The sequence below is a fragment of the Pelodiscus sinensis genome, chromosome 13, assembly GCF_052426305.1.
Source record: "Pelodiscus sinensis isolate ZL-2025 chromosome 13, ASM5242630v1, whole genome shotgun sequence".
Lineage (NCBI taxonomy): Eukaryota > Metazoa > Chordata > Testudines > Trionychidae > Pelodiscus > Pelodiscus sinensis.
In genome coordinates, this window is record NC_143064.1 from 46,475,321 (window position 1) to 46,503,132 (window position 27,812).

Below are 27,812 nucleotides of genomic sequence, written 5' to 3' on the forward strand. Positions count from 1 at the left end.
CCCAGGAATTTCATCTGCAGCAGGATTAAGGATGAAGTCATGGCAAGTTTTCCCAGCCCATTGTTGTCACTGGGCAATTGTGATTTCTTTCACCATTTTTTATGTATGGATGACAGCTGGAAATACGACAGGAGTTATTCATTATAAAATGCTCTCAGGTAGAAGCTGGTCCATTCAGTGGCACAGCAGCTCCCAGGTGCATTATTGCTGCACTTCCTGGCTTGCCCTTTCATGCACAATCAGCATGCAGACAACCTGTGGAACTCCTTGCCAGAGGATGTGGTGAAGGCTAGTACTTGAACAGGGTTCAAAAAAGAGCTAGATAGATTCATGGAGGTTAGGTCCGTCAATGGCTATTAGCCAGGAAGGGTAGGAATGGTGTCCCTAGAAATGGATGACAGGGGACGGATCACGGGAGGATTACCTGTTGGGTTCCCTCCCTCTGGGGCACCTGGCATTGGCCACTGTTGGCAGACAGGATGCTGAGCTGGATGGACCTTTGGTCTGGCCCAGTCTGGCCATTCTTATGTTCTAAAACCGACAACCTTTGTCATCTCCGGCTTCTCTTCCCTTCCCGTCCAGAGCTGTTGCTGGTTTTCCAATGGGCAGCCGACGCAAAGGGAACCCCAGAAAGAAAAGCTGCCACCGTGGGCTCCTCAATGCTGCTGCCCCCACCAAACAACATAAAGGGGGTGACGTTCCTGCAGTGGGGACATCTAAACGGTCCTGCATCCCACTTCATCGTGCAGTACCACGAAGGGTCACCAGGTCCAACAGGGGCAGGGGCATTTTCTATCCATCCAAGGGATGGCTGTGCCATCTCTTGTAGAGGAAAGCATCTGACACCTCCTGCTGGAAAAGGTGCAAGAGACAGACAACGGGGCCTACGAAGCCACTGTCGATATGGCAGAAAGCGCAGCCAGGAGAACCCTGCTGGACGTTCTCGGTAAGCGAGCGGCGCAGGGGAGATGGTTTTAGGCCTTGTACGTGTGCTAGTCTGTGCAGTGGAACAGAGCTAAATGCAGTGGGAGTAGCCATCATGATTCCGGCCGGGCAGGGATTAACTGCACCCAGGCGCTCACTGGAAGACTTCGCTAAGGTCTGCAGAGGGCGGCAACTCTGCACGATGCTGCTCTACGCTCCTGAGCCGAGAGGCGGGGACGGGAGAAGGTCTCTGCCCCTTAGAACCGGGCAGCAAGGTGTCTGTCAGTGAGGTGCTGTGTTCACACAGCGGGAGGATTGTGCAAGCGACTGTGCTCCGGTTCCAGAGTGCCCCTTGCTGGCCACACACAGAACAGCTGTGCCATCTCTTGTGGAGGAAAGCATCTGACACCTCCTGTGGAGCACAGGGAATTAGCTGCAAGACTGTCACCGACAACGATGGGCATTCAATCCCCGTGTTGGTTAGTAGCCTGTTTTCTGAGCCGAGACCCCAGCACTGGAGGAGAGTTAAAATAACTAACTATTTGCACTGGCTGCTCTCCCATGGTTTGTCTTACAGTGGAAACTGAAGAACTGAACCTTTAATAACTCCAGTCATCTGAAGAAGCGGGTTGTGCCCACGAAAGCTCACGATTCCATCGACACGTTTCATTAGTCTCTAAGGTCCTACCAGACTATTCGTTATTTTTCAAGTTTTCCAGTTACAGACTAACTCAGCTACCCCTCTGAAGTGTAAACTTGGTAGATGTGTGTTTTTATATCATTGTTTTGTACCACATGTATGACATCACGGCTTTTAATAATCCCTAAGAACAGCGATTTATTATTTAGTTACCTAGGAAATCTAAAAATATTGTACATAGAATGTATTAGTTTGATTTTTGATTATGATATAAATGTCCTGTTAGAGACACGCCGAGACTGTGTCTAGACTACATCCCTCTTTTGACAGAGGGATATAAATTAGACACTTTGAAATTGCAAATGAAGCGGGGATTTAAATATCCCACGCTTCATTTGCATAATTGTATAATGGTGCTCTTTTGAAAAAGCACCATTTTGAAAGTAAAACCGCAGTCTAAACATGGTTCTTTCGAAAAGTTTTCCGTTAAAAGCATTTTCGGACAAATCACATATAGATTGGCAGGACACTTTTCCGCAAAAGCACTTTTTGCAGAAAAGCGTCCGGGGCCAATCTAGATGCGGTTTTCCGCAAAAAAGCCCCAATCGCCATTTTCGCGATCGGGGCTTTTTTGTGGAAAACAGTACTGTGCTGTTTACACTGGCCCTCTTCCGCAAATGATTTGCGCAAAAGGGCTTTTGCCCAAATGGGAGCAGCACGGTATTTCCACAAGAACACTGACGATCTTACATGAGATCGTCAGTGCTCTTGCAGAAATTCAAGTGGCCAGTGTAGACAGCTGGCAAGTTTTTCCGCAAAATCAGATGATTTTGTGGAAAAATTTGCCAGTCTAGACACAGCCTAGGTGCAGGAGGTTATATCATTTCTCACCAACAGAAGTTGATGCTTGGTCCTGCTGGGAGGGCAGGGGACTGGACCTGATGACCTCTCGAGGTCCCTTCCAGTCCTAGTGTTCTAGGATTCTAGGGGCAAGTGGACCCCAGAAACTAGAACAAAAATAACCGTCAGCACTCTCGCCCACCCTTAAAGCAGGAGCTACCCAGCCACGGGCCCATCCTTAGGATATATGGGGCCCTTCACGCTACTGTGAAACTGGCACCCCTGTGGCTAAGGGCGGCCCCAAGGGGGAGGGAGGGATTGATGGGGTCATTTTGCAACACTTGCTGGTGCACCTAGAATTTGCGGGCTGGGCCGACCGAGCCGCAGCAGCGCTGCAATCGGATGCAGAGGGCGCGCCCGGCTCACAATGTTGTGCGCCCTCAGCAGGTGCTTCACGTGCCTGTCCCCTTAGTGATACCGGCAGGAACACGCAACGTCTTGCTGGCCCCACTCAGAGCTCTGGTGGGCCGCCTGGGGTCCCGGGCTGCAGGCTGCCCAGGGCGAGGTTAACCGCAGCTGGGTCAGGCCTGTGACAAGCCCGGACTTCTCTTAGGCCAGGGCTGAGGAACCGGGTTGGGGGTCAGAAGTGCTGACCCACAGAAAAATCAGTGGGGGGGGGGTACAACAGTGAAAAGCGAAAGTTGAGAAGAGGGGTTGGAGACCCCCCCCCCCAGGGCTGACCTAAGGCGGGGCTTAAGTGCAGGGCGGGGCTAGAGCGTGCTGGTCCCGGGGAAGGTGGACGAGGCTGCCGAGGGGCGATGCGCTAGCGCCGGTAGCAGCCGCACCCCGGCCCGGCCGGCAGGGTGAGTCTGGGCTCTTTGGCGTTCGCGGTGCAGGGGCGCTGGCCCGCTGGCAGCCGCTTGCTCCGTTTTCACCGCTCCGCTTTCACTTTCGCTTTGTCTGCCCAGTTCAGCGGCGCGCCCGCACTGCGCCCTTGCACCCCGCCCTGTGAGCCATTGCACCGGCCCCAGCCCGGCTCCGGCTCCGGCTCCTGCACCTGCCCCGCCCCGTCCAAAGTGCAGAGGCAGCGAGCGCTCCCGGCTCCCTTGGGTCTGCACCAGCGACCTAGGGCGTAGCCGGCTCCGGGCAGCCAAGGGCCAGAGCCACCGCCTCCCTCCCCCGCCCGGCCAGGCTGCGAGCCCCCCGGGGCGCAGGGGCGCGCTAGGAACCCCTCCCCCAGAAACCTCGAGCTGCAGAACCTGCCCTGGGGGGGGGGGGGAAATGTTGGCAGCTGAGCCGGGAAGGGCCTGCAAAGTCCCCCCCCCCCCCCAAGAGTTATAGGGAAGCTACAGACCAATCAGAAGGGGCCCCATGGAGCGAGCGGAGAGTTCCGGAATGGAACCTGACTACCAGCTGATGGCAGGGGCGCCTGGCGTGGCAGATACACCCCATGGCTTGGTGGCGTTTTCGTGGCTATCAGGGCGCCTTGTGCCTCCAAAGGAGGGCTGCCTGGGGAAGATAACGTCTGTGCTTCGGGGAAAACGTGCATTGAGCCCTGATCATAACGATGGTGGTAGCCCCACAGGCTTTGATGCAGCTCAGACCCATGATGTTTGCCTTTGGGGGTCAGAGGATTTCCTCTGGGACTTGCCTATGTCTTGGGAAATGGGCTTGAGAAACCAAAGCACCTGCTGTTAACAGAGCGGCAAATTCCAGCCGCAGTTAGGAGAGGGAGTTTTTGAGTTTGGTCTCTTGTGATTGTGCCTCTCTCCTGGTCTAGCACTTTACTTATGTGGATTAGCCTCAAAGGCTGCCCTAGATCACTGGGGAACCTATGGTCTGTGAGGCTTGGGTCCCCCCCCCCCAACATCAGAGAGCCTGCTCTGGTGCTCCAGCCCCTAAGGTGCTCCCCCGCATGGCCGGAGTACCAGTGCCCGCTCCCAGCTGGGGGAGGGGAGCTCCAAGCCGGAGTCAGGCCAGCCCGGGGCTAGATCTGATCTGAGGGCTCTGCCTGGCGGGGAAGAGGAGGTGGCTTAATGGCTCCCGCTTCCACGGCTGGGGAAATGGCAGTGAAAGGAAGCGCTCACCTGGAGGCTTTCCCCCGCTGCTCCCATTGGCCGGAATCGCAACCAATAGGAGCAGTGGGAGGTGGTGCCTTGGCACAGCCACATGTGTCCTTGGGGAGTTGTGCAGATAAGCTCCTCTTCATCACCCAGGCCCGACACCTGCTCCTGACCCCCTCCTGCCCAGATCAACCCCCATGCTCCTGCACCCTACCTCCCACTCAGACCCCATAGCCCCAAACCAGTTTCAGACAGCCCCTTCTCACATACAGACTCGCTAATTTTTGGCCCCACCTCAGAGTCTAGGGGTGCCCTACAAAATCTTCTACGCACGGGCTGTGGGGTTGGAGTGAAAAGAGTGGTGGTGTTTTTTCTCTGTCGGGCTGTGTATGTGTGCGTGTGCATGTGTGTGTATTTTTTTGTTTGTTTTGTTTCTCACTTTCCTGTGGCTCCCCGACTGATTTTTCCGTGGGTCAGGGGCCCCTGACCCAAAAATGTTCCTCGCCTTAGCCTAGATCCTCAAAGATGCCAATCAGTGGCCGGTAGGCACCTACAAATCTTTGTGGTTATAAGTGTAAACCACCCCCTGCATAGCACAAAAAACCAGTGTTTCTTTCAGAGTAGTGACTGTGGTTTCTCTAAGGAACTGATTGCAGTTGGAAAGTCCCTGGATGGTTGAACAGTTTTCCTTTCACAGATGCAGATCTGTTTCCTGTTGGAGACCCCGGGTAAAGGCTACACATTCCTGGCAGGTAACCACTTTTGAACTCAGTGTGGAAGTAGCGCATTAGTGAGTTCTGAGCTGTCTTTTGTAAGTGTCGGTGTTTTAAAATGGGTTAAAGTGCCCAGGCTCTTTGTTCTTGGAATCTGGAAAGCTATTTGCCTTACTTTAGAGATTTTTTTAAAACATTTTTTCTGCATGTTGGTAAAAAAATTTGCATAGGCGCATGCTATATAGTGACTGCATTGGGTGTGTGTCTGTTCAGAGTGCACACTGTAATCTATAATCCAGACTTCCCTCATCTGGCCAGGGCCAGCAGGTTAGCAAAAATGATGGTGGTGCCCAGAGCCTGCACCCGTCCCTCACTCGGATTCCCTCCGACTCTTCCCCCGCTGCACCCCCTGCCTAAGGCGCTGAGAGGGAGTTTGGGTGCGGGAGGAGGCCGACTCCAGAATGGAGTTTAGATGCTGGGAGCAAGCTCTGGACCTGAGCAGGGGATTGGGAGGCAGAGAGCCCTGTTCTCAAGGACTTCTTCGGTCAGTTTTACATCGAGAGTGCTTGTCTCGATTTGGTTACGGTGTCATTGTCACGGCAGATTTGTGCACCAAGCGAAACCCTCCTAAATGTCGGCTATGGGGCAAATACTCTTACTGCATCTTAGGGGGCAATAAATGACCAAGACACCCTCCCCACCCCCACCTCCACCCCCGTTGCCTAGAGAAAATATCCTGGAGCTACTCAAGAGACTAAGATCTCTTCTCTTCTAACCTCTGTGGTCCCGTGCAATTCGCTCTATGAATAAGGCCCTGTGCTCCTGATGTTCACAGACAGGGAAATGCTACTGAACACTCCCCTCTCTTAAAACAAGTTAGAGCTTATGGAAGGTCACAGGAACAGAAACTAGGTTTCTGTTTCTCACATGACACATTCCAGTCTTACCCACTGAACCGCATTGCCTTTCAGACTGAGTAAGCCAGTTTTGGGTCTCCTGTCTCTAACCACTACAAACAACGCTCTTCTTCCAGAGCCAGAGACTCCAGAATCCCTGATCATCCTTATCCGACTCCTGACTAAGAATCTAATGCCTGTAACCTGCTGAGAAAAATGCATGTGAAGTCCTCCTCCTCCTTTTCTCTCTCCTGCCCTTCAAGGAGGCATTTAATAACATCTGAGGAATCTCTCCGAAGGAAGGCAGGTATGGATGGTGATGGGTCTGCTGTTGTTACCTGCACAGCATGTGCCATGTTTGTCTTCCTCCCGGAAGAAAGAAAGGATTTCATCTGCACTGAGTGCAAGCTCATCGCCATTTTGGAAGAAAAAATTAGAGGCCTTGAGGCGCAAGTATCAATCCTACGTTCCATCAGAGAGGATGAAGACTTCCTCAATAGAAGGCAGCGTTTAATCCTGCAGGCATGGCAGGCTCACGAGACAGTGAGGGCAATACAGGACAAGGAAGAGAACATGTAACCTCTAGAAGAAGAAGGTGGCCAACTCAGGTATCCCCCATTCCTGTAAAGGTAAGTAACCGCTTGCAGGCTCTCTCCTCAGGCACTGGAGTGGAGAATGCTTTGGCAGGGACTTTTCAAGGAAGAAATCAGAAGGGAACACCATCTGCCAGAAGGCATGGGATGCGTAGTTGTAGGGATGGGAGTTCCACGACCACCACCACCGCCAAAAGAAGACGACGGGTGGTGGTGGTCAGGGATTCCCTCCTGAGAGGGACTGAGTCATCTATCTGCTGTCCAGACCTGGAATCTCGAGAAGTGTACTGCTTACCAGGAGCTCGAATTCTGGATATGATAGAGACTCTTCCAAAACTGATCAGCTCTTCGGATTGCTACCCCTTCCTGCTTCTCCACGTAGGAACTAACGATATGGCCAAGAATGACCTTGGTACAACCTTGGTACCAACAGCAGATTATGTAGTGTTGGGAAGAAGGATCAAGGAATTTGAAGCACAAGTGGTGTTCTCGTCCATCCTCCCTGTTGAAGGAAAAGGTCTGGGTAGGGATTGTCGAATTGAGGAAGTCAATGTGTGGTTGCGCAGGTGGTGTCACAGAGAGGGCTTTGGTTTCTTTAACCATGGGACTCTGTTCTGGGCACAAGGATTGTTAGGAAGAGATGGGATCCACCCAACCAAGAGAGGAAGGAGCATCTTCACGGGCAGGCTTGCAAACCTAGTGAGGAGGGCTTTAAACTAGGTTCGTTGGGGGACGGTGACCAAAGCCCTGAGGTAAGTGAGGAAGTTGAATACTGGGAAGAAACACAAGGAGGAACGAGCAACAAAGGAGGACCTCTGATTTGAATGGAGAGGGTAGGGCAATCAACTGGTTATCTAAGGTGTTTGTACACCAATGCGAGAAGTCTGGGAAACAAACAGGAAGAATTAGAAGCCCTGGCCCAGTCAAAGAACTGTGATTTGATTGGAATAACGGAGACTTGGTGGGATGACTCGCATGACTGGAGCACTGTCGTGAAAGGGGGGTATAAACTGTTCAAGAAGAACAGGTGGGGGAGAAAAGGAGGGGGAGTTCCATAATTTGTAAGAGGTGTGTATGATTGCTCAGAGCTCCAGTAAATAGAGGGAGAAAAGACTGTTGAGAGTCTATGGGTTAAGTTTAGAGGTGGACGCAACAGGGGTGATGATGTGGTTGGTGTGTGCTGTAGACCACCAGATCAGATTGTTGTTAATGAACATTGATTCCCTTGGTCACGCAAAAACCAATGGAAAAATGTGTTCATGGGTGATTATAGAAGCTTACAGATAGGCAAGGTAAGGAATACACTGGCTGAGATGTACTAGTGTTTCAGAACATCTGCTTGGTATTTTTTGGCATGTGATGTTGACAATTTACTTTTTAATGGATATAAAGTTTAACGTTTTGAATCTCAACATCCACGTCGATTCAGTAATTATTGTCTGACTCCTGCTCCCTCCATAATGTCGTGCTCTTATGAAAATATAAATCAGTAAAAAAAGGTGAGAAAATGCTTTAAATGGACATTTATATTCTCCATCAAAACTCTAATGAAGATTAAATCCTTACAACTCTCCTGTCCCCCATAGATAGAGTGTGAGCCACATCCAACCCTTTCTCATCATTTAAGTACCAAAACTGTTTCCATTTGTAAATTATTGGGGTGGAGAGGGTCGAGTCGGGACTCGCCAAAATAATAAAAAAATCTGTTGCATGATTTAGGCACTGGTCCAGTTTGCTTTGGTAACACGCAGATCAGGGTGTCTTGTCCTGTTCTGAGCCCAAAAGGTGTGAGGGGCTTTTCCTGAGAGTCTGTCTCTGTAGCCCAAATTAGAGAGGCTGATGTATTGAGCTCTGCGTATCTGTAGATAGTTGAAGGGATATCTCTATGCCTGCCTTCTGCATCCCAACTCTCTATGCTGACCCCATTGAGTAGTGCGCCCCCCCCATAGCGCACCAGCCTTCCCAATCATGTAGAGCAGTGTTGCTTAAACTTTTTAAGACGGAGGAACACCAAACAATACTTTTTATTAATGAGGCTCACCAAGGATTTTTTGTTGAGCAAAAGAAAACGGTTGGGGGGGGGGGAGTTATTGAGCAAAAAAAAAAAAAGTTGCCTGCCCCTTTAAAGGCGGCCATTTTGAATTCTGTTCTCGGCAGCACACCACCAGCTGCCTCACAGCTCATCGGTGTGCCGTGGAACACAGTTTAAGAAACACTGATGTGGAGGGTGCAGGGAAGCACACAGGAGGCTCTTAGCTCTTTATCTTGACTAGGAAAACAACTGAGCTGTTGAGATCAGTCTTAGTTAACACCAACCACCAAAGCGGAACCAAACTCGGCCACTTTTCCTAGGCAGCACCAACTCCCCTAAAGACTTTGGAGGTGTTAACGCCCTTTCATCCTGCTCCAAGAAATCTCCCTGGTGCATCCCCTGCGTTAATGCCCGGCACTGTGTGCCACCACACTGCTAGTAGCTGCAGGAGCAATAGCGCAGCACAGAGATAGAGGTTGCATGCGAATGTGTGAATGCTAGAGCAAAAGTGACACTCTGGTAGGCACTCCGCTTTAAAAGTCCTGTTTGCTGCAATGGAACAGCTGTGCCATTTTCCTCTAAATTCTAGACAAGGAGTGGTCCCTAAGTATAAAGTTCAAGGCGTTCCGTTCACCTCTCTTAATATTCCTTAAGAACCAATGATGCGCTTCAGATTGGACAGTACACACACCAGAAAGGAAAATCCCTGCTTGAAGGCGGTCTCAGTTTGGATTTGGTTTAGAGGTTCTCAGACTGGGGGAGCGGGGCAGGATGCATTGCAGGGCATGAGACGCTAAAGGGGAAACAAATTGTACGTTGTTCGGGCTTAAGCTTTTGTGGGAAAAACCCACTTCATCAGATGAGCTGGAGAGAGATAACAGGAGCCCAGAATGTATAACAGAAAAAGGAGGCGGCGGGGGAAGGTACCTGTCAATTGTAGGACCGGGGCTAATGAGGCTAATTAAATGTTATTTCCATCCCGTCCATCTGATGAAGTGGTTTGTACCCACGAAAGCTGATCCCCAAATAAATCTGTTTAGTATTTAAGGTGCCACACGGCTCCTTGTTCTTTTAGGTGGATCAAGGCTAACACGGCAAACCCCCTGAGACTAGAATCAAGCGGCATCAGTCGTCTTTTGCTAATCAGGTACTGTAGACCACGAGTGATAGTCCTGCACATTTTTCAGAGTGTGGTGGCATTGGCTGGTGAGAACTTGCTGGAGCTCCTTGGTTGGAAAAGAGGACAATAACCATCCCTGGGTGCTATGGAGCTTTTCATTCTCTGGTGACTGACAGGAAGATTAAGTATTAACGGTGACTAAGGTGCTACTGGCTGTGGGGTTTGGGAAGTTTCTTGCCCTGAAATCTGAGTTCCTGTAGAATGAAAAATGTGTCTATCCTAAGCAAGATGTTGATGTAGGACGAAGCAGCACAGAATTACAGGTTGAACCTCTCCAGTCTGGCGCCCTGGGGACCTGTCTGGTTCGGCACCAGAGAATTTGCCAGACCACGGGAGGTCAATATTGTCTAGCAGCATTACCAAGACTTCCACTGCTTACTGAGCTGCAAGACGACATTTAGGAGTGAATTCGAGCTACATAACCGCTCAGAACACAGAGCCAGGACTGGCAGCTGTAAACAAACTTCACAGGACCGTGGGAAACTTGGCCACCCCCATGATGAGTGCACACCCAGCTAACTAACATCATGGCGGACCACAGATGTTGCCAAGAGAGTGCCAGACTAGAGCGGTTCGGCCTGTACCACAGATTGCCTTTGCCACCTTCCTCGCCCCCTTTCACCGTATTACCATTGACTAGCTCAGCTTGGACAGTCCTGTAATGTCGTATGAGAATTGCACCTCGGTTTTGTTTGTTGTTCCCCCTAAAGTCTGTCCAAAAAAGTGTATAAAACCCTGAAATTTTCAACAGCAGCCCACTTTCGTGGAAAGGAAGGCTGGATTTCAGGAACACTTTGGCCAAATGACCTTAAATTTTCTTCAGTCAGGTCAACCCTTTTTAGGGCATAATGGTCCAAGACAATCTCCCCATGCGGGTGGATTTTTTGAGTATTTTGGATATTAAAACCAGCTTACTGGTACTGGAGGGGGGGCGAGGCATGTGGCTGAGGAACCCCTGGGCTATAAGACTCCCTTCTTTCTCCACTATGGCTAGCTGTGGTCCTGGTGAGGCGCGGCAATCTTAAAGAGACTGAAAAATTGGCCCTGAAGCAGAAAGTTCTGCACAGCGACGGCTGTGGAGCCACTGTCGGTCCATAATATTTCAAATCGCTGCTCACGCAGAACTAATGAACGCCAACAGTAATGGCATCGTGACGCGTCTCTGGACCTATGCCAGTCCTGGTGTGTGAAAGGTGCTCTGGCAGTGTAGGGATGGTGGAAGGAGCATTTGAATGGCATGGACTCAGAAATGCCCTTGGGGTTTTGCTTTGTGGCTGACTCCCCTTTTCCTGCTTTTCTGCTTCTCTTCCCTGGCTGGCTAGGGCTGCTGCTGGTTTTCCAATGGTTTTCAGAAGCAGCACCACCTCAGGAAAGAAAAGTGGCAGCCGTGGGCTCCTCGGTGCTGCTGCTTGCACCAGACAATGTACAAGACATCAACTTCATCCAGTGGGAATATCTAAGTGACTCCGGCCCGCAGTTCATTGTGCAGTTCTATAAGAATGCCCAGGAGCCAACTGTCTTTGCACCCTTTAGAGGGAGAGTCATTTTCCACCCCCCCAACGGCTCCCTCCTGCTGCAGAAGCTCCAAGAGACCGACAGTGGCACCTACAAAGCCAGCGTCAATCTGATCGAGAGTGAAGCCAGGAGGACTCACCTGAAAGTTCTCTGTAAGTGGGGCACACGGAGGAGAGGGCTGTGTCCTTCCAGCAGGTACAAGTCAGGACATAAGAAGGGTCAGTTCTGTGCAAGGGAATAGTCAGAGGGGCGGAGGGTTTTCAGCAAGCCACAAAGCTTTGTGAAGGCCAAGATTATTATAATAATAACTAGATACGTTCGTGGAGGTTGGGTCTATCAATGGGTCTGAGCCAGGATGGACAGGGATGGGGTCCCATATGAGGAGAGGTTAAAGCGACTGGGACTTTTCAGTTTAGAAAAGAGGAGACTGAGGGGGGATATGATAGAGGTCTATAAAATCATGAGTGGTGTGGAGAGGGCGGATAAAGAAAAGTTATTTATTAGTTCCCATAATAGAAGAACTAGAGGACACCAAATGAAGTTAATGGGTAGCAGGTTTAAAACTAATAAAAGAAAGTTCTTCTTCACACAGTGTTTAGTCAACCTGTGGAACTCCTTGCCAGAGGAGGCTGTGAAGGCTAGGACTATAATAGAGTTTAAAGAGAAGCTGGATAATTTCATGGAGGTTAGGTCCATAAAAGGCTGTTAGCCAGGGGATAAAATGGTGTCCTTAGCCTCTGTTTGTCAGAGGCTGGAGAGGGATGGCAGGAGACAAATCGCTTGATCATTGTCTTTGGTCCACCCCCTCTGGGGCACCTGGTGCTGGCCACTGTCGGCAGACAGGCTACTGGGCTAGATGGACCTTTGGTCTGACCCAGTACGGCCGTTCTTATGTTGGTCTCTGGCCTCTATTTGTCAGGTGCTGGGAATGGGCGACAGGGGAGGGATCACTGGATGATTCCCTGCTCTGTTCACTGCCTCTGGGGTACCTGACACTGGCAGAAGGCTGGGGTGGAGGGATCCAGTAAGGCCGTCCTTCTGACCCAGCCAGGGGACGCTGATGGATGTACTGGGAAGTGTCAGGGGAATCTGCAAGGCCCGTCAGAGAGGAGGCCCTATCTGAGCCTGCACTGGGAAATGTGTGAGTATGGCTGGGCTCTGACCGCCCCAGGAGGATGGAATCCGATGAATGACTCCTGTTGCTAGGAACGCCCAGGGTTGGATGGGCTCCTTCATAGCCAGCTGCCTAGCACAGGGCAACGGTTACAACAGACAGAGCAGAAGGAAAATGTACTGGGAGAAAATCTGGAGAGAACTCGCCCCAGGATTCTATAGTTTGGGATGGGGAATCTAAGGCGTGGGGGTCAGATGCAGCCCCTGGCTTGCCTTGATCCGGCCCCCAAAGCTCAGGGCTCCCCCCAGCAATGGGGAGCCCATGCTGGAGCTCGAGCTCCCCACTGTCCTCCTGTGGGGCATGCAAAATCTAGGCTAGGCCCGGTGTGGGAAGCGTCTGTCTCCTCAGTCGAGGCCATGACAGTGAGGGTTTGGGTTTGTTGGGCTTTTTTGGTTTCTGGGGTGGTTTGGGTTTGGTTTGGTTTTTTGCTTCTCATTTGTGTGCAGCGCCCGACTGATTTTTCTGTAGATCCGTGGCCCCTGACCCAAAAATGATACCCCGTCCCAGGTTAGTACATTTCCCTCTAAACAAGAGCTCATGCTGAGCGTTGTACAGCCGATGGATGTTTGCTTTGTCTGCATACCATAGCATTCATGACAGAGTTTTTATTTTTGTAAATAAAGGCTCAGATTCTTTATGGGCAATTGGTTTAAAAACCAGAGCAGTATAAATAAGTTAAAATAAATCACTGACCATTAGGAAGAGCTGGATATATTGAAATTCCATCATAGGAAGTCTCTCCATGTATGTTTTACAAGAGAAATGTTATAGCGATAATATTGGGAATATACCAGGTCAGACCAGAAACCTATCTAGTGTGGTGTCCTGTCTTCATGAGTGGCCAATTCAAGTTGTTTCCGAGGAAGGTGCAAGAAAGTCAGTTCCTGCCCACAAAGGAAACTTCCTAGCCTCAGTGAGTGGCTGTCTAAACTTGTGACCCTAAGGGTTTATGGTCCTTCTTTCTATAAATGACTGTTTAAACCTATCCCCCTGTCCAGAGTCACCACAAATGCTCTCATTTCTAAGGTGAATGTCTAAGTCGTCTGACGCTAAGTCCTTGGCCTAACCGATATCTAGTGGGAGTGAGTTCCGCAGGCTAATGGTGTTTGGGATTTTAAAACGAAATCCTTTAAAAAGGAAGTGGATTTTTGTTGCTTTTCTTTGTTATCAAATGGCCCTTCGTGTTTGGGTGAGAAGGATAAATCCTTAGTCCCAATTCACACACCCCTCTCCCCCATCCTGCTGTGTGCCGTTGAAATCCCGTTTGCTAGAGGTGAAGGAGACCCAGCTAGATGGTGAGACAACACGTGCTCAGGTCCATCATGTGCATTATCACGTGGTGAGGGAACTGCAGCTGGAGCCAGCTCCTGCGTGGTGCTTACGACTTCGCTGAGCCAGCTTGTGCTCTCGTGCACAGCAAGCCGAGCTACCCCCTCGAGCACCAGGAAGTGTTTGTGCGGGACACAGGCACACCAGTGGGTCAGCGCACTGTGCAGCCACCCTGAGCCGTCCGCTGCGGCTCTTCTCCTTCTGGGGCAAAACGGGGGCTGCTCTGATTGGGAATCCGGCTGACCTAGCACAGAAACCCTTCTCCTGAGTGCAGAGCGTCCCCAGTGCTCACGCTGGCAGAGCCCGGCTGTGCTTCTGAGCCTCTGTCATTCCAGGCAAGAAGCACTGACGGGTGCTGCAGCAGTGTGGTTTGTTTCAGGGCCCGTGTCCCAGTCTCACCTATGGAGCAATTCCAGTGAAGCCGGTTCACAGATCGAGTTACTCTGCAACGTGTCGGAGGGCACAGTGGAAAAGATTGACTGGGAGAAGGAAGGGGCGCCTCTGCCCCAGGAAAGATGCTACCTGCTTTCCGAAAATCGCAGTGTGTTGCGCATCGAGAGGGGTGAAAAATCCACCTGCGGTTCCTACTCCTGCAATGCCAGCAATGAGATCAGCTGGAAGGAAGCCTCCCTGAACCTGATCATTGTGGGTAAGCCGAACAGCTGTCTTAAGATCTAGACTCTGACCCTGTCTGAATGCAGTTCTGCTTTGGCCACTAGGTGGCAGTTTGTGATCCCTGTTTGTCGTTTTTGGTGATGGGTGGATGTGTTATGTGGGGTCACAGGTAGACAATGTGACCCCCAGAACCCTCCTGCCTACTGCTCTGCTAGTTGAGTGCATTTCCTTGAATGAACACACATTGACCTCGCCGCCTTCTGCTATGGAGGAGGAATTGCTGCTGGTGCATTAACAGGAGTGCGCTGAGGAAGACACGAGAAGTCATTCTTCAGCGCTACTCTGCGCTGATTAGGCCTCAGCTGGAGTGTTGTGTCCAGTTCGGGGCGCCGCATTTCAAGAAAGATGTGGGGAAATTGGAGAAGGTCCAGAGAAGAGCAACAGAAATGATGAAAGGTCTAGAGAACATGACCTATGAGGGAAGACTGAGGGTATGTCTACCGTGTAGGCGCGCGGCACGGGGTTTGAACCAGCCGGGATTTAAAAATGGCGGCGCCCGGCTTATGCAAATGAAGCCTGGGAAATTCAAATCCCGGGCTTCATTTGCAAGTGCGGTATGCCTACATTACCCCGCTAGTTCGAACTAGCGGGGTAGTGTAGACATACCCTGAAAGAATTGGGCTTGTTTGGTTTGGAAAAGAGAAGATTGAGGGGGGACATGAGCAGTTTTCAGGTATCTAAAAGGCTGTCACAAGGAGGAGGGAGAAAAAAAATTGTTCTCCTTGGCCACTGAGGATAGGACAAGAAGCAATGGGCTTAAACTGCAGCAAAGGAGGTTTAGGTTGGACATTAGGAAAAATTTCCTACCTCTCAGGGTGGTTAAACGCTGGAATAAGTTGCCTAGGGAAGTTGTGGAATTTCCATCACTGGAGATATTTCAGAGCAGGTTGGACAGACACCTGTCAGGGATGGTCTATTTAGATGGTGCCTGCCATGCAGGCAGGGGACTGGACTTGAGATCTCTTGAGATCTCTTCTGGTTCTAATTCTGTGATTCTATGCAGCCCTGCAGGTTAGATCCCTGCTGAAAGAGTTTGCCTTTGGGACTCGGTGCCACCATGGGCAGGGGGTAACAATCCTCTTGTGCACACCCCCATGCAGAAATCCCAGCTCCCTTCAGTTGTCTCAGCAGCTTCCCCTCTCTGCAGTCTGCCCACAGCCTCTGTTCTCTTATTCCTCTGCTCTTCCCCCCGAAACTGGGATTTCTTCTCTCCACCCACCAGGTATCCCGCCTCCTCTGGACCATGCTCTGGAAATGTCAGCTGTTGCCTTGGTGTTCTCTCTGGTCTCTGGCTTGGGCTTCATCCTCCTGTGCTGCCAGTCGGAAAAACGAAGGATCAGTGAGTATTTTGCTTCCTGTGGATCTTAGAGAACGCTGTTGCACACAGAAGGGAACCTCTGTGCTGAGATCGGATCTCACAGGGCAGGCAGCATTGGCCGATTGCTTTCCCCCTGCGCCTCCCAGGTGTGTCTATCTGCATCCCGGCTGCGGCTAGCCGGGCCCAGCTGGTGTGAGCTCGGGCTGCCAGGCCATAAAATTGTAGCAAAGATGTTGGGGCTCAGGCGAGAACTTCAGGGCGCAGGCTCCAGCCTGAACCCCGTTGTCGACATTGCAGTTTTTAGTCCGGCCGCCTGAGCTGTGAGAATTGACCCTGTGAGGTTTTAACAACAGTGTAGAACCCCTCCCCCGAGTGGATTGCTCACCCTGGGCCTGATTCCAAGGCCACTGAAATCCTTCGCTTCTGGGGGCTCTGTATCCGGCCTCAGACAAAGGGCTTCCCTAGCCCCTGGAGAGCAGAACTTGGCTCTGTTTGCTGGCAAGATGCTGATCGTTGGGACGTGAACCAGCGGCGCAATCTGTTTGGTATAAATCGTGCTGTCAAGGCTGTTCCCCATCTGGCACAACAAATCAGAAGTGGGAGCCCACAAGAGCACCCTAAAACTTTGTCTCTACAGACGTTGGTACAAAAACTTCCCCCCAAAATCCTAATACCCAGTTTTTGGAGAATATCCACTGCTGCCATCAAATGCTTTTGAACCCATAGACAGGGGCAGACACTTGAAACCAACCTCAAGGGCACCCCAAATCCTTTCCCCAAAGAGCTTGAAAAAGAAAAGAGAAACCAAGCTGCCGTCTGTGGTAGCTGACTCCGAGTCAGACCGACAGACCTCCCAGGACACACAAATAAACCAATACCGGTTAATAATAAAAAGAAAACAAACTTTTATTATCAAAACAAAACTACCATTGCAAGCATAGTTGAGGTGGCTAGATGGTAAAAGCCACCAATTGATATACTCAGAGAAAATTCCCTGGGTTAGAAAGCTTCATTACCAAAGAGAGAAGAAAACACTTTTAAAGGAAGAAAAAACATTTTTAACAGCACAGACCTCTGCTCCGAATTCCCAAACCAGAAAACAATAAAACCTGACGGACTAGCTAAACTTTTCCCCACTTACACCTTGAGTCCGTCCTTGGAGAGAGACAGGCCTCCCATCTCCCTGTTACTTGGAAGAAACTGCTCTGACTCATAGGAGGGAAAAGATAAAAATTCCTTTGTCCCAGTTGGAAATCCCCACCTGCATTGCTATTGGGTGACCGGATACCTGGCTAGAGACAGGAAACATAGTTAACCTCTTAGTCCTCAGGTACTAATCAGCCCTCCTGGTTATGACACATGCCATGTCCCACACTACAGGAGCCTGCAGTTTAGAGTCAACGCCCACATCCAGAGCTACAAATTAATTCAGAATGAACGTATCCCTGCCCGTGTGCTCTGCACCGCCTCGTCCCAACCAACGCACCCTCTAGCCCACCTGCCCGCCCCCATCCTATGTGTAGCCTCATTCGAGAGGCCCTGTGCCTTGCGGCATACCTGCTGAGCCAACAAACAGCCTGTCTGAGCAAGGATGGAGTTGGCAGCCTGCTACTGAAAACACCCTGCCACCCGGCCTGGCTCTTTTAAGCCAAGGATGTTTGTGACTCGGGCTTTGATTTGGGCGGTTGTTTGAAGCTCCAAGGGAATAAATCTCCAATCAAAACTGAGCACGTTTGAGTCACCCCTTGCAAACAGAGTCCCCAGCGCCTGAGGTCTTGGGCCGCTCAGATTTCTCACCGTCGGTGTGTTTGTTGCGTTTCCAGAGGGAGAGACCTGGAGATACTTGATCGTATTAATTCACGTGCTGGTGTGTGTCTCCTCCACCTTGCTGTTTGCTGCCACTGTCCTCTGGATGCTGGAGAAAGGTAGAGTCCCCCCTGGCTCTAATACAATCACGATACATTTGTTAGCAAGGAGAAGGAGCGGAAACGAATGAACCTATTCAGGGAGAAGAAACCTAACGGAAGGGAACAGGAGCAGATTCAGAGTAGAGATGTTAATGGCTAGCCATTTAACAGATACATGGTTGCTTATCGATTAACGACACCGGTTAACCACAGCACACGCCCCACGTGCTCTGCATTTAAAACTTGGACCGACAGGCTGGTTCAGTCCCAGCCCGCCAGTCGAACTTTTCAAGGAAGAGCAAGCAAGGGAGCCGCCTGCCAGCCCGTGCTGCTGCCTCTGATGTGGAGGCAGCAGCGGGATGATGGGGGGGATCGCTGGGAGTGGAGCTAGAAGTGCATTGGCTGCTGCCTCCACCCCCGGGGGCCATGGAGTGACTGTGTAACCACTAAGAAAGGTAGCAGTTAGCAAGTGGTTATTTTAATAGTCATGTAACATCCCTAATCCAGAGTCACATCTGGAGCTAGTGTAAATCAACATTGTTCCAGTGAAGCTAGTGGAACCACACAGATTTATGCCAGCGTGGATCTGACCCTTCGAGAAAAACCTGGTACAACTGGAGCATGCTGGGGGCAGGAGAGGAAGCGCCAGACATGCTCTTGGTGGGTTTTCAAAGGAGCATGCACTGGAGGGTTTGAGGATGGGGGAGGACTTATGGGGTGCAGGGGGAGATGGAGTCTCCCAGGGAGGCCTCATTGGTACTGCAGCTACCTGTGGCAGGCTGGGTTGGGGTGACCTTTGGGTGCATGTGCTCCCAGCCACCCCATTGTCCATTTCACTGGCTGACCTAGCAAGAGGCCTCGGTCAGCCAGATAGTGCAGCGCATTTGAGACTCTGCCAGAGATGTTCCTGAGGGAGATGTTCTCTGGCCGACTGAGACACGGGTTGTGTGACAAACACAGGAAAGCCGAGACCAGGCCATGGAAGTGACACTGCTGTAGCGGCAAGGTCCCGGGGACTGGTGTGTGTCCAGGATCGTAGACAGCAGGGCACAGCTGGCAGGAATCCGGGGTGTCTTGTCGCGGTGCAGTGGGGAAGGTTAAGTCAGAGGGGTGGAGAGATCAGACCAGCTTAGGCAAGGGAGCAGCGGGGGGTGGTGTAATTCGGGGGGATCTCTGTGCTGGCGGAAGGTTTTGGTGTACCGTGAATTCTGCTGTTGCTTCTTAGGGTGACACTTTAAGCCGCGATGCCTCGTCCAGCCCCTCTCCCTCTGCCCGTCACTTTTCCCAGCCACGGGTGTAACTGCTTCCCCGCTGTCAACGTCACCACCAACCAGGGTGCCCGACTGTGCCATCTGCGGCACCGTGCGCCCCACTGACCTCCCCAACCTCCGTGGGGTGTTGTCGGTGTGACTGACGCCAGACCGTAGCCCGGGGGTGTGTAAAGTACAGCCTGTGGGCTGCATCCGGCCTGTCAAACCTTTTCATCTGGCCCTGGAGCTCCCACTGGGGAGTGGGGGTGGGAGTTTGCCCCGCCCGGGTGCTCCAGCTGGGCAGCAGGGGCAGGTAGCTGTGCCACATGCTGCCCCTCCCCAAGTGCCCGCTCTGCAGCATCTGCGCACGGGGCAGTGGCCTGCGTGGCCCCACCGCCTCATGGCAGCCAAAGGGGGGCCCTGCTGCTTCCAAGAGCAGCTGCAGGCACTCCCGACGGGAGTCCTTACACACACCCCCATGCGCCCCAATCTCCTGCCCCAGCCAGGAGACCCCTCCAAACCCTCAGTTACAGCCTGGAGTACCTTCCCCCACCCTCAGCACCTCATTTCTGGCCCCAACCCAGAGCCCACCTCCCCAGCAGGAGCCCCGGGCCTGCCCGGCACCCCAATCTTGTGAGCTGAGATGCGGCCCTCAGGCCAAAAAGGGCCCCTCCCTGCTAGAGCCCCGTCCAGACCTGGTCTCTCTGACCAAGCCCCGTCAGCCTCTCTCCGTCTGGTTTCGTTCCCCCAGGTCCCTCGGTGGCCTTCATACTGCTTGAGGTTTTGCTTGTTTACGTAGTCATGGTAACGGCCCTGATCTCGGCAACGTTGACGTGTCGGCCGGAAAAGCTCAATGGATTGAAGAGCAAACCATGTGAGTCCTTCTGTCGGTGCTTTCACCGTCCGGGGATAGACGGGGAATTGATTCGTCGCCTAGACGGCCTGAGGAGAGGCCCTCGATGGGCCGCAGTGAGGTAGAGAGAAGGCCGTGGAGGGGGCTTTCATGGTACCGAGAGTCACATACACCCCCTGTCCGTGGCTCGTCCCCTTCGTGTTCACTGTGAGACCCATGAGATATCTGCTCCCAAGAGGTGGGAAAAAGGGCGGCAGAGAGGACAGCATGGAAGGACGCGGGGTTCCCTTCTGAAGCCTTTGGGTCATGAGTCCGCATTTCTGAGGCAACCGTCGCTTCGCCGTACCGACACGGGGATAACTCCAGGGATGGGGGAGGGATGAGGGAGGAACCTGTAGTTACTACCCACTGGAGATCAGTAGCTTGACGGCACTGTAGGGTGACCTGTCTGTTGAGCCAGGTTTGTGTTGGCGTCTCAAAACCCTGGCTGCCGCCGCCAGAGAACTGCCCACATTTTCCGTCCCTTGCCAGTAATTGGTTGGTAACCGAAGGCAGAGCCCTGGGATCTGACCCTCCCTGCATCCTTGGGATGACGCTCGGGTACAGAGCAGGAATGAGCCCCTGCAGGAGCTGTTATAACACGTTTGTCTGGCTGCCTCTGCCTCAGAAAACCTTCCCCCGTTTCCCTTCCTCTTCAGGGCAGCGGCTCACCCTGGACTCAGCCGCTCCTGGAGCTGTGATATTAGTGGTGCTGTTTGCCAGCCTCCTGCTCCAGAAAATCTCTCAGCTCCAAGGTGAGACTATACCCCCGGTGGTCTGTGTGTGTTGCGCGTTTCCCTGGAAATAAACTCTTACCGGGGAGCGCTGGAGGTTCTGGGTGGGTCTCACTGCAGACCATCATGTTGTGACATCCCCCCACCCCCCATCCCTGGGAGCTCCTTGTATCAAAATGAAGGGACGCAGCCCATCAACTCTGAATGCGTCTCTCCTGCATGAACAGCCACGCACAGCACACACCAGATCTCCAGAGCCCTTTCCCTTTATGCCCGGGGCTCAGCAGAACACCTAGCAAGGCGTTTCCGTAGGTCTGTCTCACCTGCGCTCACTCGGAAGCCCTGGTCAGGGATCTGGAGTATGGACGTCCCCCGGGTAGCACGTTTGAATCTCGTGTATTATTCTAAAGTAGAAACATCCCGGTTCTCCCCTGCCACAGACACGGCTTAGCCCTGCAGGGGTCTGAATTAAAGACACTCGTAGATTTCTGCTCCCTTACGATTTCTTTGGCTGAACGAGCAACCGACTGATGCACTTTCTCTTAAAAAAATAACTCACGCAGAGCGAGGCTGCTCCCCGTCGGTAGATCTGACCGGCAGTGCAGTCGCCTCGGCTGTAATCTCTCTCCTTGGCCTTCTGGCCCTCTTCGTGTGGTGTAAGTATCCATGGGATTTCATTCCCGTCGCTGTGTGGCCATCACTTACTCCCTCTCTCTTTCCTGGGTAGCTTTGTGCATGGCTCTCTCCCTTCCCCAGGCTCCAGCTGGCCAGCCTGGCTACTGTCAATGCTGTGGGAGATATCTTGGACTCAAGACCAGCTTTATACAGGCATTTCAGCCCCTGACAATTCAGATAGGTGCCTCGGAAGGGTTTTAGAAGCCCCCAAAGCAGTGGTGTTATGCGCCCAAACACCGTGAACAGTCTGGCCCGCAGTGGAGTCCTGAAGCAGGTCTCTCTGAATATGCTGCGGTCAGGAAGCAGTGGTCACTGGAGTCCTGCAGGTGCTAATCTCCCTACTCTGGGTGCAAATAGTGAAGCTGCAGTGGCACGTTACAACACCAGCTGCAGAGCCAGCCCAGGGTCTGGTATACGAGCACCACCCACGCTCCCACATCTTCAACGTTCTGGGACTCTCAGCTAGCTCAGGCGTGTCGGCACAGACTGCGGTCACGGCGGCAAACTTACGTCCACGCTGCAATCGGAGCGCCCTCCCTCGTGACTATCCCGCCGCCAGGGTTTGCCCCTAGAAATTACCCGCCCGGGCATCTCTCGCCGGAAGCAAGGTTTTATTCGGCGTAGAAACGACAAGTCAAACTGGGCTAAACGTTAAACAATGAAACGAGCGTAAGGACAAAGCTGCTTAGCTAGCTGGAGAAACTGCTTGGCTCGCCTGTATTGAGTGTGACTAACAGTCTTGCATCTTAAATGCCAATTTTCTCTCCCATGCAGAGTGCCAGGATAGTTTGAGTGTCTCTCCTGCTCCCCGGGGTTGTGTAAATGCATTTGTATTTCTTGGAGGCTATGGCTTTGTGATGTGAAACCCTGTCCCTCGCATGATTAGTTGTGGTGTTGCTTTATGTGTGTGAGCAGATAAAGGTATGTCTCTGATACAACTAACTCAAGCGGGCTCCGTTTTGCTTCCTTTCCTATCCCTTGCACCAACGCTTTCGGGATGCTATTCTTGCGATGTGCGTCTTCTTGGGCCTTTTGCTCATCCTTTGCCTGTTCTCGGGTATTTTTGTAAGGTGTGGATTCACATCTGAGTGTTCTTCCCCATTGCTTTGGGGAAGAAACTCTGAGAAAATGCTGTTTTTCATGTTGTTATTCTGAACGGTCTCTATAATGTTTCCTCCTGCGGTGTTGGAAATACCAGCAAGTGCAAATACAACTGGAGATTCTAGTAAATCGGGTTAGAACCAGGTAATTCACAAGGGTGGCATGCAGGTGATTGGGAGTATCAAACAGGACATTTCCTTTTCCTGCTCACATTCCTGCCCTCAACTCTGAAATCCCAAATCGACAAAGAGACGCCTCCTTCCGGTGGAAAGGTCGGGTCTGACAGCTGATGCTCTGCAAACAGCTGACTGCCGCTCCTCAACAGCTGGGCTCCCTTACATGCCACACATGCAGCCGCCCAGTAGACAAAGTGTGACTTACACAAAACGCAGACCGGCACCAACCAGCCTTTCCCTGCTTTGCAGATCACCGGACACAAGGAAACCAAGGAGAAAATAAACGGCGTTCCAAAGAGAAGGTAGCAGCCCTCATAACCCACGTTTTGTCGACTGTATGTTTGGAAGAGTTTGTTTGTGGATTTGTTTGTGCAAAATAAAGTCGTGTTTCCTGAATACCAAATTTTGCATAAACAGTCCTGCCACTGAAATAAGCGGAAAGCCCTGCTTTTTACACTGGAATATGCTGGGCAAAAGTTGTAAATCGGCGTTTCTCAGAGTGGTCCGTGGACCCGCTCTGAGGGTGCATCTACGCAGCAGCGTTATTTCAGAATAACGGCCGTTATTCTGAAATAACAGGGCGAGCATCTCCAAAGCAAGTCCGTGATTCTGAAATAAAGTTGAAATAATGGGCAGCTTATTCCAACTTCCGTAAACCTCATTCCACGAGGAATAGCACCTCTTCCGAACTGGCGATTTCGAAATAGCGGTGGTGTGGACACGCCACTGCTGCTGTTTCAAAATAGCTCCTCCCTGTGGCCATTCAGAGTAATTACTCCCCGGGTCTCTAAATCAAGGTAGCACGTTCGCCTCGGACTCATTTTGAGGCTTCCCTGTAGTGTGGACGCTCTATTTTGAAATAAGCTATTTCAGAATAGATCTTCCAGAATAGCTTATTCCAAAATAAGCGAGCTGTGTAGACGTACCCTGAGAGAGCTGCTACTAGGCATAAGAATAGCCGTACTGGGTCAGACCAAAGGTCCATCTAGCCCAGTGTCCTGTCTGCCGACAGTGGCCACTGCCGGGTGGACCAAAGACAGCGATCAAGCGATTTGTCTCCTGCCATCCCTCTCCAGTCTCCGACAAACAGAGGTCAGGGACACCATTTCTATCCCCTGTCTAATAGCCTTTTATGGACCTAACCGCCATGAAATTATCTAGCTTCTCTTTAAACTCTGTTATAGTCCTAGCCTTCACAGCCTCCTCTGGCAAGGAGTTCCACAGGTTGACTATGTGCTGTGTGAAGAAGAACTTTTGCTTATTAGTTTAAAACCTGCTACCCATTAATTTTAGGTTTAAAACTAATAAAAGAAAGTTCTTCTTCATTAGTGGGCCTCTCCGTTTTGTTAACTTACCAGTTTCTAGTGGCTGCGATTTGCTGTTTGGCTGCGGAGCTAGTGAGTAAAGAAACCGGAGTGGCCCAGGAACAGCTTTCTCAGAGAGGAGCCACGGCCCACTTAGAGAAACACCAGTGTGAATAATTATTTTTGGTTTTCATCGGACTTTGCCCGCTCAGCGCCGGGCCTTGCCTGCCAGTTGTCTGTATCTTGAGTTTCCTCTGCCCCTTCGCTTACAAATTATTGTGAGGATGATTTTTTTAACTGACAGCCTGTGCCATACAAGGCAGGAGGCTGGCTTTAACCCACAGAAGGCGGGAGATCTGGTCCCAGAACTGACGAGCCTGCCATCCGTGGTTCTGAATAATGATTGCATGCACATCAGGGCTCTTAGGGTATGTCTACACTACCCCCCTAGTTCGAACTAGGGTGGTTAATGTAGGCATTCGAACTTGCAAATGAAGCCCGGGATTTGAATTTCCCGGGCTTCATTTGCATGTTGCCGGGCGCCGCCATTTTTAAATGCTGGCTAGTTCGGACTCCGTGCCCACAGCTACACGCGGCACGAACTAGGTAGTTCGGACTAGGCTTCCTATGCCGAACTACCGTTACTCCTTGTGGAACCCCCACCCCTCCTTCCCAGTTCTCCAAAAATGCCAGCTTTCTTCACCCCTCATCTTGGTGAATCCGTTCCCTAGGCGGTGGGGCACCCACATGGCCATGAGGCTTTTTGAAATGCTTTCCCCCTCTAAGCGGGCTTGCCCCTGTCTGACCATCTTTCAGAGGAGCTAAGTTCTCCGGCGCCTCATGGCGAGGCTGGCGCCGAGCCCTAGCAATGGGATGTGGGTGGGTACTTGATGCACATCCGTCTCTTGTGCAGGTGCAGCCGGACGCAGAGGAGACGGAGCAGCTGTAAAGAGCATTCCCTCGCCTCTTACCACCGGGAGTGGTCCCGGAGACACTACTAGCAAATCAGGAAACCTGTCCCTGTTACACGGCTCTTGGCGACACTGTGTCTAGGTGTTGCAAGTGGTTGGCTGCTTACTGTATAGACTTTGCCAAAATGTACCTAGCTGGGCTGAAATTTTCACTGGGGTCTCTGCCTCCGGCTCTGCCCCGTCCCCCAAGAATGTCAGGAAAAAGGAAAAAACAGAGTTAGAGGGAAGTTAACACACTTTTTTTTTTTTAAACCCATTTCTTTGAGGTGCTCTGGTTCCTCTGGGCAGCTGTCCGACTCCCGGATCGCGGGCTGCAGCCGCTCCCAGCAGCCACCCTGCAGTGGCCACCCAGGGCGGAGGCCACGTTAACTCCCGCAGCAGCGCCCTTCGCCCTGCGGCCGTGGGGCCCTGCACGGCCAAGCTCGGCCTGCCCTGGGCAGCTCCGGGCTGTGCACCAGCGGCGATAGCCGGGCCAGGCACATGCGTCCTGCCGCCACCAGCTCTGTTCCCTCCCCCACGTGCTGGGCAGGGGCGGGGCTACGCATGCGCCCTCCCCCAACTGAGGCACAATTAAACTGTCTTCCCGGGGCACCGGAATGGCTCAGTCCAGCCCTGCCTCTGGAGGTTTGATGCAGGGAGCGGAAGTTGGGCAAAGTGACAGGTCGGGGTCTGAGATGCCTTTTTCAGTTGTCACAAAAACACCCCCGGCCTTACAGCCTTCTCTCCCTCCCCAAAAGTTTATGCGGCTCCTGTGTGGAGAACCCCTGGTTTATTGGTCATGCCCAAGTGGGAGAAGGGGGTGTCGGACAATTTCTGGCCACTATCTAACTTTTCAGGGCTGGATTCTGCAACTTGAATGTAGCTCCATTTTCATTCAGCTCCTGAGTGTGTCTGTTTGTAATCCCAACTATCACTGCTAAGTGGTGGTTGTATTTTATTTGTAAGCATGTCTTCGTGTGTGTTACAAGTAACAGTAAAATCACAGAGAGAAATGTGACCTCATGCTGCCTCATTTCTAACCTGATGTCTCTTTCTCACACACACACTCACAGACACACGCACCCCTCCTTCCTGTCAGTGGCGAGGTGAGGGTGCCTTACCTAACCCAGCCACACCAACTACTCCGCCATACGGCCTTCCTGAGAAGGGCAGACTCAACCCCGGCTCCTTCCATCTGCCCTCTCTGCGCCTTGTTTCCTTTCCTGCCCGAGGTAAATAGCACCCTCTCTTCCAAGAAGCTGATTGACAAAGCCGGACAATCCTAGTTGATCTAGGGTGCGATGCACAAACGTACTTAACTGCCTAAATCCCAGATGTGGGCTTCTCCGTGCCAGTTTTGGCTCCATAAAACTTGCACCAAACTCTGTGGCTGCGTCTAGACTGGCATGATTTTCCGCAAATGGAAAAGAGCATCTAGATTGGCACAGACGCTTTTGTGCAAAAACACTTTTTGCAGAAAAGCGTCCGTGCCAATCTAGACGCTGTTTTGCGCAAGAAAGCCCCGATCGCCATTTTCGCCATCGGGGCTTTTTTCCGCAAAACAGTTTTTCGCTGTCTACACTGGCCCACTTGCGCAAAAACATTTCCGGAAAAGGGCTTTTGCCCGAACGGGAACGTCAAAGCATTTGCGCAAGAAGCACTGATTTCGGACAGTAGAACGTCAGTGCTTTTGTGCAAAATCAAGCGGCCAGTGTAGACAGCTGGCAAGTTTTTGCGCAAAAGCAGTCACTTTTGCGGAAAAACTTGCCAGTCTAGACGCAGCCTGTGGGTGTTCAGTGAATTCAGATGCCTAAATGCTGAGGGTAAAAGTTCCCTGGGCATCTATGGTCCTCACTGGGCTACAGTGGGGAAGGGGCCCTGTCTCCCCCATCAGCACCAGAGTGGTTCATGAACTGTGTGGAGAAAGATGGGGGCTGACCTGGACCCTGTCGCATCCTCCATGCCCGCCGGGGGGTGCACCCTACCATTTGGGGGCCCGTGCCCAGCACAGTGTTTCGTGACTATTCCTGTAACCCAGTGTAGGAGCGTGTAGCAGATGAGTGCCTGCTACTGCCTGGGGCCCAGAGAGCTGAGTTTGTTACTAGGTCCTGCCCGTGGATCTAGGGACAGACGTTAACCGTAGCCTCCAGATTGAACAGTCCCACAATCAGCATCTGCAGGTACCTAAAGGCCTGTACAGCTGTGGCCCTTTGCTTTTTCGTATAAGCAGTAGAGGCTTGTGGCTTAGCTCCAGTATCCCACCTTTGTCAGCTGAGTCAGCGACTGCCCAGGGCCGGGTGACTTCCTTCAGGAATCTTTATTCCAAGTCCTTCCGAGCTGCTGCCCTGCCAACCCCTCGCTTTTCTTTCTTCCGTGCCCGCCAACGGGTCACTGGCTTGCTCTGATTTCCCCAGCTAGTGCCATCCCTCTGGGCCCCCCACACCCTGCCTGCCAGCTGCTACTGCCTTGCTTCTTGCTAAACTTACGCTGCTGCAGGTGCAAAACCCCATCAACAGTTGTGTTGTTTTCTTAGGCACCACAGGAGGGCACCAACGATCAGTGTTTGGAATGGCTTACACGCACACACCCTCCCAAGTGGCCATCTGTGGCCTGATTTTTTATTGGGGGGGGTCATTAACGATAGGCACAAATGCCAATGACCAATATGTAGGGTAAATGTGACACTGTATCTGACTATTGGTTAAAAGTGTGTAGAGAGAATTAAAAATATGTAGTGTGTTTCACTAGGAAGCAAAATGTCAAAGCTGCTGTAAAATCTCGAGTATAATGCGCACTTTTTTCCCTTTTTTTTAGCTTCAAAGTCGGGGTGCGCTTTATCTATAGGAGTTTTTTTTAAAAAGTTTTAAACTCACCCTTGGCAGGCATGAGCTGGGCTGGGGGGGAAGGGGGCCGGTAGGTGCGAGCTTGGCA

General features: G+C 51.8%; 1 protein-coding gene across 4 annotated transcripts; it reads left to right on the top strand.

Moving 5' to 3' along the window:
* The first annotated feature begins 3,145 nt into the window (after nt 1-3,145).
* On the top strand, nt 3,146-25,899 carry LOC102451011 (cell surface A33 antigen-like). Of its 4 annotated transcripts, XM_014570996.4 has the most exons (12): nt 3,169-3,267; nt 5,165-5,219; nt 6,214-6,383; nt 11,204-11,548; nt 14,279-14,548; nt 15,797-15,913; nt 17,716-17,817; nt 19,801-19,923; nt 20,601-20,696; nt 21,239-21,331; nt 22,877-22,929; nt 24,845-25,899. In XM_014570996.4, the coding sequence occupies exons 3-12, from the start codon at nt 6,293-6,295 to the stop codon at nt 24,878-24,880; spliced, it is 1,326 nt and encodes a 441-aa protein (XP_014426482.3). In that variant the 5' UTR covers nt 3,169-3,267; nt 5,165-5,219; nt 6,214-6,292; the 3' UTR covers nt 24,881-25,899. The 4 variants fall into 4 exon arrangements, with proteins under 4 accessions (XP_075752804.2, XP_075752803.2, XP_014426482.3 ...); XM_075896688.2 differs by lacking the exon at nt 6,214-6,383 and having other exon boundaries at nt 3,147-3,267; XM_014570998.4 differs by lacking the exon at nt 21,239-21,331.
* The last annotated feature ends 1,913 nt before the right edge of the window (nt 25,900-27,812 follow it).